The sequence below is a fragment of the Taudactylus pleione genome, unplaced genomic scaffold, assembly GCF_031769625.1.
Source record: "Taudactylus pleione unplaced genomic scaffold, aTauple2 ptg000375l, whole genome shotgun sequence".
Taxonomy (NCBI): domain Eukaryota; kingdom Metazoa; phylum Chordata; class Amphibia; order Anura; family Myobatrachidae; genus Taudactylus; species Taudactylus pleione.
Genome location: NW_028284776.1, coordinates 324218 through 340081, shown reverse-complemented (window position 1 = coordinate 340081; position 15864 = coordinate 324218). Strand labels below are relative to the sequence as shown.

Below are 15864 nucleotides of genomic sequence, written 5' to 3'. Positions count from 1 at the left end.
GCCGTGAGATGCTGCATGTATAGATGCCTGATTCTGTAGGCTGATCTCTGCTCATACCTCCATAGCCTGTGATGAGCAATCAGCTTCTGAGACATATCCTCAGGGCCGGATTAAAGGAGGGGCAACAGGGGCGATCGTCCCTGGGCCCCCACACCTGAAGGGCCCCCACACCCAGCCATCGGGGTTAAAGTGAACCGGAGGGGACGGAACCAGTTCCGCCCCCTCCGGACACCTAACCCCGGCGCCGCAGGGAGGCACCATTTGCCAGGCACCCGCTGAGATTGTAACCAGCGGGCGCCTGGCTCCCTCCCCGCAGCGGCAGCCAGAGCCGGAGGCTAGAGCTCACTCGTGAGCTCCGGCTTCCGGCTCAGGCAGTGCACTAATGGGAGAGACGTCATAACGTCTCTCCCATGGTGCAGAGGAGCAGCCGGGCGGACCAGAAGGCAGCGAGAGAGGGGCTTAAGGTAAGTATGACTTTTTTTTTTCTTTTTAGCACAAGCGGCTGTTCCACTGAGGGCATTGCTCGGCGGGGCATTACTACTGGGGGGCATTACTACAGGGGGCATTACTCGGCATTACTACAGGGGGCACTACTCGGGGGGGTGGCATTACTACAGGGGGCATTACTCGGGAAGGGGCATTACTACAGAGGGCATTACAACTAGGGGCATTACTATTGGGGGCACCATTTCTGGGGGCATTGCTATTGGGGACTACTTGAAGGTAGGGCATTACTACTGGGGCACTAGTACAGAGGGAGCATTACTATTAGGGGCACTAATACAGGGGCATTTATAAAGAGGGTACTACTACAGGGGGCATTACTACTGGTGCCACTACCACAGGGGGCATGACTACTGGGGGCACAACTACAAGGGTATTACTACTGAGGGCATTTATACAGGGGGCATTACTATTGGTAACACTACTACAGGGGCATAACTACTGGGGGCACTGCATAAGGGGCACTACTACTGGGTGCACTGCATAAAGGGCACCACTACTGTGGGCTCTGCATACGGGGCACTACTACAGTGGGCACTGACACTACAGGGGTCCCTATTGTGCATACCCCCAGTTCGTCACATTTAATAGGGGCCCCCACATGTTTGTTGCCCAGGGGCCCCCACAGACGTTAATCCAGCCCTGCATATCCTGCAAAGCTGCTGGAAGCCGTTACTGCATTGCACGCTCCCAATTGATTTTCACCCTAAATGAGCCCTCCCTCTATATCTATTAGCCACCTTTGTCTGTTGCCTTACCTCCATAGCTATTTGTGCTGCCAGGTTAAGCAGGTCAGTAGTTGAACAGTTTTCCTCCACCAATCCGCTGGAATCTACCTGAGCTGCCATCTTGCCCATAGCTGAGACAGCATTTGTAGCTGGAACAAACATGAATAGTATTTTGCATATGCTTTAATGAATGGTCCTCTCAAAGCTACTTGATCTCTCTAAATGCATAGGTAGAAAAACACACTAGATATTCACATAAAGTTCCTCATATTTCACTTCTGTTTCAATTGGCCATCTTCATGCAGCATTACACTTAAAGAAGAACTTAAACTGAATAAAACATTTTACCACTAAATCTCAACTCTTTAACTAATGGGTCAGCAGTGGTTCAAACATGACTCCTTTGTAGCTTAGACATTACTCATCAGTAAGTTAAAAGTTAAATATTGTACAAAAAACTTTTAACACAAACACTGGAGGATTTTGGTAAATGGAGTACCCTACCCCTTTCATACATAGGCCGCTGTCATTAAAATGATCAGTTTTCCCCGCATACTATATTTCATTCAAACGCTACCTACCCATTCTCGTTTCAAAAAAAGATCTCCAAATATTCAATAAAGAAATGCAGAGATTTATATGGGCTAACAAACGCCCCAGGATCTCCCTCTATAAGCTACAACAAACCACAGACCTGGGTGGTTTGAATCTTCCATGCATAAAATTTTATTCTATAGCAGCTAACTACTGCTTTGCTGTGGATTGGATCAGTGGGGCCAATAATTACTCTTTATTTAAACTAGAACAGGCATTTAAGCCCAGATATACATTTAGCAGCATTACTACACACCAAACCTTCCCTGATTCCCCAAAACAAATCAGAGACAACGTGCTTCTCTCCTCCACTTGTAGTCAGGTCAGATCACTCTCTGGAATCTCCCCATCTCACTCTCTCTTTCTCCCGTTAAGAAATATCCCTGCTTTTTCAGGAGGCCGATCATCAAAATATATCAGAAACTGGTATTTAGGGGGTTTGAAATATGTACACCAATTTATTGATGTCAACACTGTCAAACCTTACACACTTAGCCAACTTCAAGCCAAATTACCTCACCTTATCATTCCGCTGTTTACTTATCTACAAATGTCAAGCTATCTTGTGACAACACTTAGATTGATGTCTGATGAAGACAAACAATTTCGATTAGATAATGCACTGTGTTTAAGGCCTTCAGAGTCTTTCTCGTCTTCATACATTTACACTTTTATTCGCTGTTATTGATTTGGAGACTATTAAAGGAGGTTTGGCTAAATGGAGGGAAGTCTTCCCAGACTTTAGATTATCCCAAATAACAATAGCCACCCAAAGATTAAACAAACAACCGATTGCTGTCTCGTATGCAGAAATGAACTATTAGATCCTCCATCAAGCATACTTTACTCCTACACTCAAATTTTTAATAGGACAATCAGTTAACTCCAAATGTTATAAGTGTGGCTCGCCAGAAGCGGACATATACCACTGTCTTTGGCTCTGCCCCACAGTAACAGAATTTTGGAACCAAGTTCACCAATATATTCAACAAACCCTAGCGATAAATACTCCCCTCTCAGAAAACTGGAATGGACAGGTACGTCTGTTAACAGAGAGGGTATGGCAGAGAGGTTTTTCTCTATTTCTACCATACATAAAGACCCAATCCCCAGAATTGAAACAAACACTCAGAACATGTTTCCAATTAACATCATGGTACAACATGTTGGTCTTGGACGGAGGTGTTCCCTTCTGAAACTAGATACATACTTTATTCAACAATCTTCGAGGGGAGATCTTAAGGTGCGTACACACTGGGCGATATTACTGAGCGACTGCACGATTACGACATCGTAATCGTGCAATTGCTCAGTAATCGTGCACAAATCGTGCACTTTTATGTCAGAAACGACCAGCGATGCGCACTCTGCTGGTCGTTTCCGACATTGTCCATCGCCTGAACATGCAGCACAATCTGGCGATAATGACAGATTGGCATGTTCAGGAATGATGGACAGTGCCTGCACTGAGCGACTGATCGTTCAGTGCAGACACTACAGGGGATCAGGAACGACGGTACGATTACGATGTCATAATCGTACTGTCTTTCCTGATCGCCTAGTGTGTACGCACCTTAAGTCTATGGATCAATGAGCTATGTATCATGATAAGAGTGTGTTAACTCTTCAATGTTAGCTCCTGTTTATATATGGAGCATTGTTAAATATTCTACTGACATTCTGTTATGAGAGACCTTATTGTTTTGTGTTGTTGTTTTCAAAAGACACTATACATTGATTGTATTTTTTTTTTTTCAAGCCAATAAAAATTATTATTGAAAAAAAAAAGTTAAATATTGTCTGACTAGCTAGCTGCTGCAGCCTGTCCGATCAGCTGCGTTCAGCATATAAGGGCTGATTCAGCATTGCACGTATGCACAATGCTGACGCAGATTCTCGTTTATCGGGAACCTGCATGAGCGCAGGACCCTTTCTGCGAATGTGCAGATTGGGTCGTGCATGATTGCACACAGCACCTTGGTCGCAGTGCTGGATTGCAATTGTAGCAGGGGGTGTCATACACCTCCTGGTGCATTTGCATGTTAGCAAGGATGGAATTGCAAAGCTACCTGCATGCAGCTTTGCAATTCCATCCTAGACTGAATAACCCCCAGAGTGTGTTCTTTTATTACACTTCTGTAGGGTATTTTTGCCTGTAGAAGCAACCTTTATGAGCATAAGAGAAAATTATTAGATGCATACAGTGCAGGTCTCAATACTGTCCTATGCCGGACCCACCTTGAACATGTGACATCACGCAAGGGAGCTGGGCTGCCAGCAGGAGCAAGTATAAAGCTGCCCAGATGCTTGTAGTGGCTCCACAGACTGCAGGCTGCTTTGTTGCAGTGTTCTTTGAATGGTCTGAGCAGCACTACAGCCCTGGGCAACAGGGCTTCACGCACACCCCACCCTAAGGCCTTGGATGCAGAACCAAGGCTTATTTTTCTCCCTAAGTGCTTTGCATTTGCCTCCCTTCTCTGTCAGGCCCTAAACTGACTCTTCTTCCGCTATAGAGTCTAATTCAAACTCTTCACATCCACCTATAAAGCCCTCATCTAATCCTTTCTCCCCTACATCTCTATCCTCACCCCCTCCCGCACGCCTGCCAGCCCGCTTTACTCAATGAGCGGAATTCAATTGTTTCCAGCCCCCATCGCGCCTGACGGAGCTATTGAATTGTTGCTCCTGTCGGGCACGATCAGCTGCCAGCGCTCCCTCTGGGGCTGCGAGCTGAAATCGGCGATAAGTGACCTGTTTGGGCTCCCATTTGATCGGGGTTAGCCGATTTACGCGGCTAAACCCTACCACTTTGGGCGCGATCAGCGCAAAAAGCTGGAACAATTGAATAGTGGCCCGCGATCTCCCATCGCTTTAGACGGGAGACCTGGGCTGCGAAAACAATTGAATTCCGCCCAATGACTGCAAACTTGTTTCCCAATCCCCACCTCCAGGACATCTGCCCACTACCAGAACACACTACCCCTCATTATCAGACTCTCCTCCTCCCCCTAAAGCTTTCAGCAGACTCTCAAAATCCATCTCCTTATCAAAGACTACCAGCTCTCCCACTAACCCACCATTATCCCTGACACATCCCTCTGTGACAGTCACCCATATCTGATTCCCCCTCCCTTATAGATTGTAAACTCTGATGAGCATGTCCCTCCTCCCTTGTGTGCTCTTCCTTTCCCTGTCATTGCCATCCTCTTCTCTTGGCATTCCTTTTGAATAAGCTGCTCTGAACCTGTCTGCTGTGCCCATCAACCTGGGTAAAGGTACAGCCAGTGCTAGTTGCCCTTTTGCACTGAAATTTAGTTTTGACAACCATGTAAATATTGATTTGTTATGCTTTTACTGTCCATTTTATGCACATTATGTCCTGTTGTACTTTTCTATGCAGTTTATGTTCTGCTATGTTTTGCATTTAGGGCAGCACAGACGGTGTAATGGTTAGCGTTACTGCCTCACAGCACTGGGGTCGTGGGTTCGATTCCCACCATGGCCCTAACTGTTCGGAGTTTGTATATTCTCCCTGTGCTTGAGTGGGTTTCCTCCGGGTTCTCCGGTTTCCTCCCACATTCCAAAAATATACTGGTAGGTTAATTGGCTCCCAGCAAAAAATTAACTGTAGTGTGTATGTATGTGAACGTGTGTTAGGGAATATAGATTGTAAGCTCCACTGGGGCAGGGACTGATGTGAATGGCCAAATATTATCTGTAAAGCGCTGCGGAATATGCGCGCGCTATATAAATAACTGGTAATAATAATAATAATAATAATTGTGCCTTCACATGCAAACTGTACGGCACTGTGGAACCCTTATGGTGCCCTTTAAGTAAAGGATAATAATAATAATACTAATTGGCAGACAAACCAATTGCTTATAGTAGTAGTTAATAAAAAAAATTATTTATCTGGAATTCTAGAAGATCAAAAACCCATTACTTGAAATTTAAGTTTACATACTTTGTTTCACTAGCAATTCACATATCTTTTAATGAGAGTCTGAGGCCACTTACCTCCCAGGACATCATTCTCTAGGATTGCAATCTTATATAAGATGAAATGAGTGAAGATGCTGCCTTGATCACATTTCTCAGCTTCTCTTACTGCCTCCTTGGCCTACAAACAATACAATACTGCTGTAAGAAACATTCTGGTAAGTCCACTACTGATGATTAAAAACTAACAGAGCTGGGCACCATTTACTGAGATTTATAGACCTTAACTTTGCAATGGGTCAAAATTATTCGTGTACATCAAAAAAATGAACGACAGAACACAATCCAACTAAAAACAAAATTAAATACATGAGCACTCACATAAGCACATTACTTTATTAATCCAAATATGATTACAAGTAATAAACATGTAGAAAAAAATCCAACCAAAGCAATTTTAATAAAAAAAAAAAAAAAATACAGTATATACATGATTGTTTTAATCCAGGTTCCAAGACATTGAGATATTGAACACGGTCTTCATAGATATTGTGCCCAGGTTCTATCCATGTATGCCTATTATTATTACAAACAATTAAATGCGGACAAGTATATTAATACTATAGTCATATATAATAAATCAAGTCTATCTGGGTAAAAATACATTTATAAAAATACAGAAAATAAATTAGTTATATATTTATTATTTATTAAAATCATTGGGTCCTATTTTCTCTAAATGAATCATCCATTGAGATGTCTTGGGCAAAATAACTGTTACCTCCTCTACACAGAGGTGACAATGATCCGTAAACAAAAACATGGAAGCATCCATCACGAACTTCAGAGAATTTTTAGCAAAAATGTATGAAATGTTTTATGCAGAATTGCTTATAATAATGTTAGACAACTAAAAAGAGTTTTACAGAAGAACACACAGGTGCATGAGCACAGAAGAGTACACATTGTACACAAACATCACAGTATATGAATGACAGTATTGGTTGATAGGAACCCTCATATTTATCTACATTCAATTGTAAGAAATACTTTACTGCACTTTCTGTCCCCTTGTATAATACAGTATGCATTAAACAGTTCAATATGTACTAATTTATTTTTAAGAGTAGAACATTTTCTGGAGATCGTTCTAGGCTGAACATTTTCAAGCATTGGATGTCTTGTCATAAAATTACAATTGCTGTCACATTACTTTTGGAGATTATTTCTAGGGTTCATTCTAGTTATACCCCTTTCAGACAGAGAAAAGAACCCGGTAATTTTTCCGGCTCTTGCCGGGTCGACCCGGGTTTTTTTTCTGTCTGAAAGGGTCAACACGGGACCTGATTCCCGGTACTTCGACCCAGGTATTTACCAGGGTTTTTCCCGGGTCTTACACGGGTTGGCGGCTGTCTGAAAGGTGCCAACCCGGGTTTTTCTACTCCAGGCATAGTAAGCAGCGCTTATTGGCTGAGATGGCGGTGCACGGGCTGAACTTTTCATGACCTCATCTCTGTGTGCCATAAAGCAGTCCATTTATTATGACACACTGTATATAGCAGGGATAATCTGGGTTCTGTGTGAAAGGGGTCGACCCAGGAATTTCCCGGGAATTATGTGCTGTGTGAAAGGGGGTTAGGAGCAAATTCCAGGGTCCTTCCCGGGTTGAACGATATGGGAAAAACCCGGGTTTTTTGGATTTTTCTGTCTGAAAATGGTATTAAAGAAAAAATCCTACCATGTGTCAACCTCATTTGGTATGCTTTGTTTAATTCACTGATAAGCAACTTGATACATTTCATGGACTGCATGGATGACCTCTAACTTTCAGAAAGGCCACACATTACCCTTAATTTCAGTAATAAGTAAAAACAATACTTTTAGTGAAAGAGACACATAACTGTACATATCGGCATACATACATATTAAACGTGTTACAAGCTAAAAACAAATCTAATCTGACATTAATGTATGAAGGAGCTGGGGACAGCAGGTGAAGGTTTTGCAGGCTGTCTGTTGTTCATCAGTAATCTAAATTATCTTTGGTAATCTGTAATATAGGGGATGATTCAATCATTTTGCAGGAATTTAGCCGGGGAGCTATTAAATCACTTCCCGTGACGGCCACTATTAACCACGCTCGGGATTAGCCGCATTAAACAGCAGCTCCCGGGTTAAATGCCAGGAGCGATACAGCTATCAGGTCGCCCTGAAGTCCTTCTTAACACTGATTTATGCTCACACCTTAGCAAAGTGTGTGATAAGTGCAGCCTAGAACTAGTCGCATTAAGTAATTGAATAGTTCCCAGACACTTGGCCCATGAAATAAATTCCTGCAAAGGAATAGAATTAACCACATAGAGCTCTAGGATTTGTGAAAATTATAACATTGTGGAAATACAATTACAGAGATTAAAAATAGGGTAACATGCATTTAATGTGTGTGATAATGACATCCTGACCTTAGATAGCTCATTGAGGTGCAGAAAACAGGAAGCCCGATTCCTCTGTAGTTTTGCAAGGTTCAGCTCAGTGTGGCCTGAAGCATAAAAGCTCAGAGAATAGTTGTACCATTGCACGGCTTCTATGTAATTCTTGCTCTGTAAATTAGAATACAAATAACCATGAAAGAGTCCACTCAATCTTAAACAAAAATTAAAGATATAGTGGTATATTTACTAAGCATTCATTTTGGTACAGATTTACGTTGGTTTTCCATCGGTTTTACAATCCTCTAATTTACTAAACCCAAACCGACAGGAAATCATCGAGAAACCACACTTTGCAATAACATAGAAGTGACAACAGGAGAGTATCTCCAGCGCTGAGAAGGGGACTTTATAATGGGAGCCGAGCAATACAGGACTGTTACTGGTAGTGTCAGCACTTATAAGTGGTCAAATATCCTCTTACCCAAACACGAAATCTGGGCTGCAATTGGCAAATAAGGGATACCCCAACAAAAAAATCTATAATCAATAATCAAATTAATTATTAAGTGGATTAATGGCATCATAATACAACTCACTATTGTCATGGATAAATGAAATTTAAAAATAACCAAATCGTTTTCACTATTGTAGACAGCAATGGGTAGAGGAATAATTAAAAATACAAATAATTTAAAAACAGAGGGCCTGATTCAGTAAAGGAACGCACAGGAGAGAACACACAAAAACTTGGACGATGTTTTTGCTCTGCGCATGCATCGCACTGCACGTACGCGAACTTGCCAGTGCGATTAGATTATGGCACGCAGACTACACGCAGTGTGTACGCAGACCCTTCCAAAAATGATTGACAGGAAGTGCCGTTTGTGGGTGGTGACAGGGGGTGGTTAGGCGAACGCAAGCGTTATAACGCCGTAATAGTGGCGTGCATAATTAAGGCAGTGCGGCGGCTTATGCAGCCATACCGTAAGCTGTACACAGGAAGTGGCCAAATTCCTGCGGCAGGTCAGGTCAACCACTATTGTGTGTATGGGTCTGATGGTTCTCAATGTTACCGATGTTTACGCTATCTTGCGTGCTGATCAGGCTGTGAGTAAAGGGAGATGGGCAGCTTAATATGGGGCTGGGCGTCTGCATGGGCGCCGAGGGGGGGGGGAGTGGGTACAGTTTACCCGGGCCCGGGCTTGCTAGAGGGGCCCGGCGTCGCTCCCCCCCTCCCCTACAGCAGCTCAGCACACAACTCGTGCTGGGCTGCTGTGTGAGACTGCTCGTGGCTGCTGCAGCAGCCGGAGCAGTCTCCTATGACTGTGGGGGGGAGCGATCACACTGATCGTGCCCCCCCCTGATTAGCACCGGGCTGGGGGGCTTACAGCGCCCCAGTCCCAGGCGTGTAGCTCCGCTATGCGGCGCTGAAAAACTAACAATTAATTTTTTCTTTTTTTCAAGGGGGGCTGGGCCACGCCTCCCGTGATTAGGCCATGGCCCCTCCATTACCCGGGCCCGGCCAGGCTCTCAACGGCCCTGGGCGCCTGCATCTTGTGCTGCAGTCTCCGTATGCATTGACTAGCATATTCACGCAGCGGACAGGTGCGTGCGTCTGCGTGCGTTCCTTGCTGAATCAGGCCCACAGTTTCACAAGTTAAAAATCAGGCTTAAAATAAAGCATAAAAGAGAAATTAAATTCTCACTTCCAAAAACTACCAATCAGATTTCAGCTCTGTTTTATCTAGTACATTGTAAAAAATTATAGCTAGTTATTGATTGTTGCTATGGGTAACATCTTTACATTTTAGAAGGTTTACTAAATCTACTAGTTGGCTTTAATTTATGTTGTACTGTAACCAGGGCTGGCACCAGCTCTAGCCGCGCCCTGTGCGGCGATGGACCCCTACACCCTACGCAAAAAAGGGGATGTGGCTTAATAAACATAGACCACACCCCCTGAATTACACTATTAGGGGGCGTGTCCATACGGCAAGAATCCCATTTAACGTCAGGCTGGGGGCGAGCCCAGCACTATGTCAGTAGCGGGGCTGCCCCCAGCTCTCTCCCTGCATTGAATGGATGCCGCTTTTTGTTCCCAGGAGTCTGCACCGCCGCACAGCTGCCCAACATCCCAACCACCCGCGGGACACTACGTCCCGCAGGTGGAACAGCAGGACAGTGTCCGAAAAAAGGGGCTGTCCCGCTGAAATCGGGAATGGCTGGGAGGACTGCACCCTCTATGGGGTGGCGCCCTTGTTCGACTGCAATGGTCGAACATGCCTCGAGCTGGCCCTGACTGTAACTCCAGTGCTTACACAAATAGCATTTGAATTGGACATTTTCTTATTTTAACAGTTATGCCCTAACAAATAAAGGGGGTGATTCAATTCAGATCGATGTGAATAGCGCCGGGAAGGAGTTCCTAGAACTATTCAATTGTCTCCATCACTCCCGGCACTTATACTGAGTACACACTTGCCGTGGGTGTACCCAGTGATGCAATGTCCAACCGCATAATACACACTGCACAATGCGGCCCGATATGTCAGGCACCATCTCCATCCACTATACTGATGTCTGCATCTGGATCGTACCATCGGCCCTACATGCAGGCCAATGGAACGACCCTGTTGGAAGACCCACGAGAGCGCATATGATCGCGCATAGTGGATACACACTGACCAATGTGGAGGATATGTCAGCCCGATCCACGGGCTAGGGCGACACATCGTCTAGTGTGTGCCCAGCTTTAGTCGGGAGATGCCAGTCACCGCAGGTGTTTAGTCGCAGTAACCGACATTCTTCGACTTAAGTGCCCGCTGCGATGCTGTTAGCGCCGTGCTAACCTGGAAGTCAGCATTGCAGCCGGCACTTAAGGAGGGTGCGAGCAGAAATACTTTAGTCGTACTAAACAGCACGTTCAATGGAATAGCTCAGAGAACTACTTCCCGGTACTATTCACAAAGTGCTGAATTGAATCGCCTCCAAAGTCAGAGATCTAGGCAGGTACTTTACTTAAAATATATATTTAGGATAAAAAAAAAAATCTTAGCAATACACTATTTCTAACATCTATACTTGACCTCAAAGCTTTTGGCTGCACAATCCCATAGGATGAAGTGCAAATGACTCAAGGTCTGTGGCGACAACTGTTTTCCTTTGTAATGTCCTGAAAAGTAACAACTTAATATTAATACCAGTAATTTGCATAGAATGTACAAGAAGACATAAATCCACCGCAGTGCAGATTATTGTTTTACCATGCCCACATGGACTCCTTGTTAGAGTTATGGTGACCATCAACGGTTTGCCACCGATGGGTAATGATTTTGCTAGCGAAAGCGGAGATCCGATGGTTGTCCGCCATTGATGGATGCGAGGTTTTTCCTTTTTTGGCGCAGAGGGCATGGAGCTTAGCCCCACTAAGCCCCACCGCCTCCCTGATTGGCCCACCGCCTGTTGTTCCCCACAGCAGGGATGTCCGTCCATGGGTGCAAACTATCGATTGTTCCCTTTTGATAATTTCATGGTTAACTGATGTTAACCATGGATGGTTAACCAGCTGACGGTCATCCCTAGTTAGAATATCACTGATTATTTAACATTTTCTTTACTTTCGGGAGTTGCAGTATGTGACCGTGATAAAACTGTACATATTGTGAAGCTAAAGTGTCCACCTTGCCCATAACAAGGAGCATGTCTACATGAGTTTTTCGAAGTACCCCTATAAAATAAATTTTAAACTTCTTTTGCAGGAACGCAAAACCGGATGGAAATGTGCGTGTTGGATAGAGAAAAAATTATTTGGCAGAAATGCACTTTTGTAAATTAAAACTGCTATGCAGGTAACGCATTAGTAAGAAAACCTCCCTGTCAGCCCTATTATTATTGTTGATTTGTGAGGTGCTACAGATATCAACATTCATTCAGAAATTAACTCAAACTCTGCAAAAGGGATCCACACAATCAGGGTCATGCAGTAAGCATTGCAGGAGGGTGCTGGCTAGCTATTGCCTGTTGCTACTCCTGTCAAACTGTATGAAGCGGTGGCCATTTTTTGTGTTAACCATGGATGGTTACCATCGGTGGTTACCATCGGTGGTTAACATCGATGGTGTGTAACCATCATCATGAAACCATCAATGGTCAGCCCTACTTTATTAGCCAGCCCTGCCCTATGGGTCAGCGGACCAATCAGATTTATGGGCAGGACTCTGCGGGTATCTCCATGTCCCAGCACCAGGTAGGGGGTCTCTGTGCCATCGATGGCAGAGAATCGTTGGCTCTTTACATCAATAGCAAAACCTTCGACCATCGTAATCACTGATGGTTGATGGTCATTCTTAACAATAGGTAAAATAATTTGCATTCTGGTTGTAAATTATGTAATGTTTGCACTAAATGCCTGTGCAATTGACCTTCAAGATTCAACAAATGGTGAATAGCATATAGTAACTATCATATATAAAAAAATATGTATTTTTTTTTATTATATAGTCTCTCTAATCCTAATAGTGATATGTCAAGAGGGCATATTTGTAGGAGGGCACAAAGCTATAGTTTGCAAGGGGGTGTTGAACACCCTAGCACCAACCCTGCACACAATCTCAACTATTGGTATTTTATTTACCATTTAATCATTTTCACAAACTTCTCCTATTATTGATTCTCATGAGTATATAGCTCACAACCAGGAGCTATAACAACAGAGCCTTGTGCTGGTTCATAAAATACAGGGGAACCCTACGCATTTTTTCCCTGTAGTTTAAGAACCAGGACAGACTCAGCAGAGCCTGGGGCTGGTTATGCTTGTGGGGGGGCATGTAATTTTTTATATTTTTTTTTACAGTTTCCTTATTTTAAACACACAGAAAGAAGCACAGATGTGTGCATCTTTCTGTGTTACTCGGACCTGGTCAGGCTAGACTAGCTGTCCTGAGATAGGACTTTTTTTTTGGTTGTTACGAGTTTTCAGAAGTATGCTCACAGTGTCAAAACATCTGGCTGCGTGTTTTGCCATTCTGAGTTGCACGGGTTTGAGAAACATGTGAGTATTGCATAATTCGTCTTTTCATCTATCTATTACATATGATCCATTTATCCAGGTGGGAAGTGAAGTTTGATAATACAAACATACTAAACAATGCATAAACTCCAACCCAATGCCATACTGTACATGACACTGATAGTTCTAGTCCCTACCTGTGATTAAATCCTCTACCTTCTGTCGTGCAAACATATCCTTCCCTCGCTTCAGCAAAAGCTCAATTTGCAGAAGGAGTGCTTTCCCAATGTCAGTAGAGGTCTCAAAGTCATTACAAATCATTTTGAGGAAATCAAATCCCACACAATCCCTGTAAAAGTAAAATAAATTTAGAAGTAAAAATCAATACAATACCAGATACATTGTTTGAATTCTAGTTTTGGGGAATATATGTTGGAACATGAAATTCTCCTTGAATATTCAAGCAAGCAATATATACTGTATCTGAAAATTAAAATAAAGTATAATGATATTCAGAACAAATTGAAGACACTTCAAAAGTATTAGATATAGATAATATCTTTATATAAAAACCTCATAAAAAATGATGCACAATAGTTAAACACATAGCAATGAATAGCAATCAATTGTGAATATACCAACTTGGTCTGATGTACCAGCTCAGGCATGCATATCTATTGAATATACAGGTTGAGTCTCCCATATCCAAATATTCCGAAATACGGAATATTCCGAAATACAGAATTTTTTTGGCATGACTGAGATAATGAAACCTTTGATTTCTGATGGCTCAATGTACACAAACTTTGTCTAAGGCACAAATTATTAAACATATTGTATAAAATTACTTTCAGGCTGTGTGTATAAGGTGTATATGAAACATAACTGAATTTTATGTATGTACACAAACTTTGTTTGAGTTACAAAATTATTGAATATATTGTATAAAATTACCTGCAGGCTGTGTGTATAAGGTGTATATAACACATAAATGCATTCTGTGTGTATATTTGATTCCCATTCCCAAGATATTTCATTATGATATGCAAATATTCCAAAATACAGAATATTCCGTTATCCAAAATACCCCTGGTCCCAAGCATTTTGGATATCGGAGACTCAACCTGTACCACCTTCAAATATAAAGAATAAAAAACTGCAATGCAAATATAAAAAAATAGTTTTGATGGACTGCAGGTTCCAGTATAGCATTTAATCCTATGCAAAGCTCTTTTTGTACTTAAACACACAGAACTGAAATGGCAAAAGTGGCACTGAAATTAATAAATTAATAAATGAAAAATGAAGAACTGAAAGTCCCAGTAATTGAATAATGTAAATAGCGTTCACGGACTTATCACATGAGAGGGGTACATTTTACCAGTATAATCCGGCGATATATACATTGGGGTCTTGTGGTGTGTCTAGTAAGCTGTGGCCGCTGTGCAGGCATAGGCGAAACTGAAGATCTGGTAATGGGTGGTCCCAGTTTTAGCACCATGTCAGATATTGTGTTACTGCTTCTTGGAAAAGCATTTTTTATCACACACACTCACATATATAATATATATGTATCAAGAGCAGTGGCACTCAGGCTATATAAATCCAACAACAAGCAGGTACTGCACCAACGGTTTGGAGCCCTTTAAAGGTCAATAAGTATACAAAAAACATAACACTTATACACATACCCCACCACGTGCAAGCCAATCGGACCGGCGTCCGGCATCTGGGGAGGAAGTCGCTCACTAGTGACCTCATCAACCTGCCCCCGTCACCGCGGCAACCACAACAGTGCCGAGCAGACAACAGAGGCAGGGGACGGGCCCCAGCGTCTTATCCGCCCACCATCACCATGACAAAATGCATATAAAAATACATTACAATACAGTAGCAATGATCACAAGGCTGTTACACAATAATATAAAACATTACACATTAGCTCATAACAGTTACGTCTAAAATATAGTTAAACTTAAACATTGTTAAATTGCAGAATCTGGGGAGCCATATACTTATAACTGCAGCGATGCAAAGCAAAAAATGTAGCATAGATAGAATTCCACATTAGATATAACAATCATAGAATATAATACTACAGATGATCAAAAATTAGTCTCAACCAGCAATAATAATAGTAAATGTAATATCCAAGGAATAAATTGCATAGTGTTTAGTCTAAAGCATATCTATACTATATAGGTGGCACAATCCTACATATATTTCATCTTATCTAAATCAATACTGGATATATAATGCTGGTAGTCAACAAGAGAAGCCAGTGAAAAAAGACCAACTTCTCTATCAGGGCCGTAACTAGGGTAGTGCGACCTGTGCCATGGCACAGGGCACCGCAGGGCAGGAGGCGTTATTCTGGGTTTGTCAATTTTCTGTTTATTATCAATCTCACTTGTAGCCTCCTCTTCTTTTAGCCACAGCATCTCCTGGCTTCCCCTATCTCTTCCCTGGCCCTTTCCCATGAGGCCATGGCACTTTTTCAGGTGTTATCTCCCTATTTAAAAAAAAGGGGGGGGGCGCCAATGCTCTTTCTGGCACAGGGCGCCAAAAAGTCTAGTTACGGCTCTGTTGTCTATTATAAATAGCATCCCAATATACATAAAAATAAGGACACAATATCCCAAATTACAGGGAGCCC

General features: G+C 42.7%; 1 protein-coding gene across 1 annotated transcript in view; it reads right to left on the bottom strand.

The window, feature by feature from the left end:
* TEX11 (testis expressed 11) overlaps positions 1 to 15864 on the bottom strand; it is a 358563-nt gene that overhangs the window by 140686 nt on the left and 202013 nt on the right. The window contains exons 13-17 of the mRNA XM_088444985.1: positions 13406 to 13557; positions 11287 to 11372; positions 8231 to 8368; positions 5847 to 5949; positions 1263 to 1381 (exon numbers count right to left, since the gene is read on the bottom strand). Of these exons, the coding sequence (XP_088301111.1) occupies positions 1263 to 1381; positions 5847 to 5949; positions 8231 to 8368; positions 11287 to 11372; positions 13406 to 13557 (598 nt within the window). The remainder of the gene's footprint in view (positions 1 to 1262; positions 1382 to 5846; positions 5950 to 8230; positions 8369 to 11286; positions 11373 to 13405; positions 13558 to 15864) is intronic.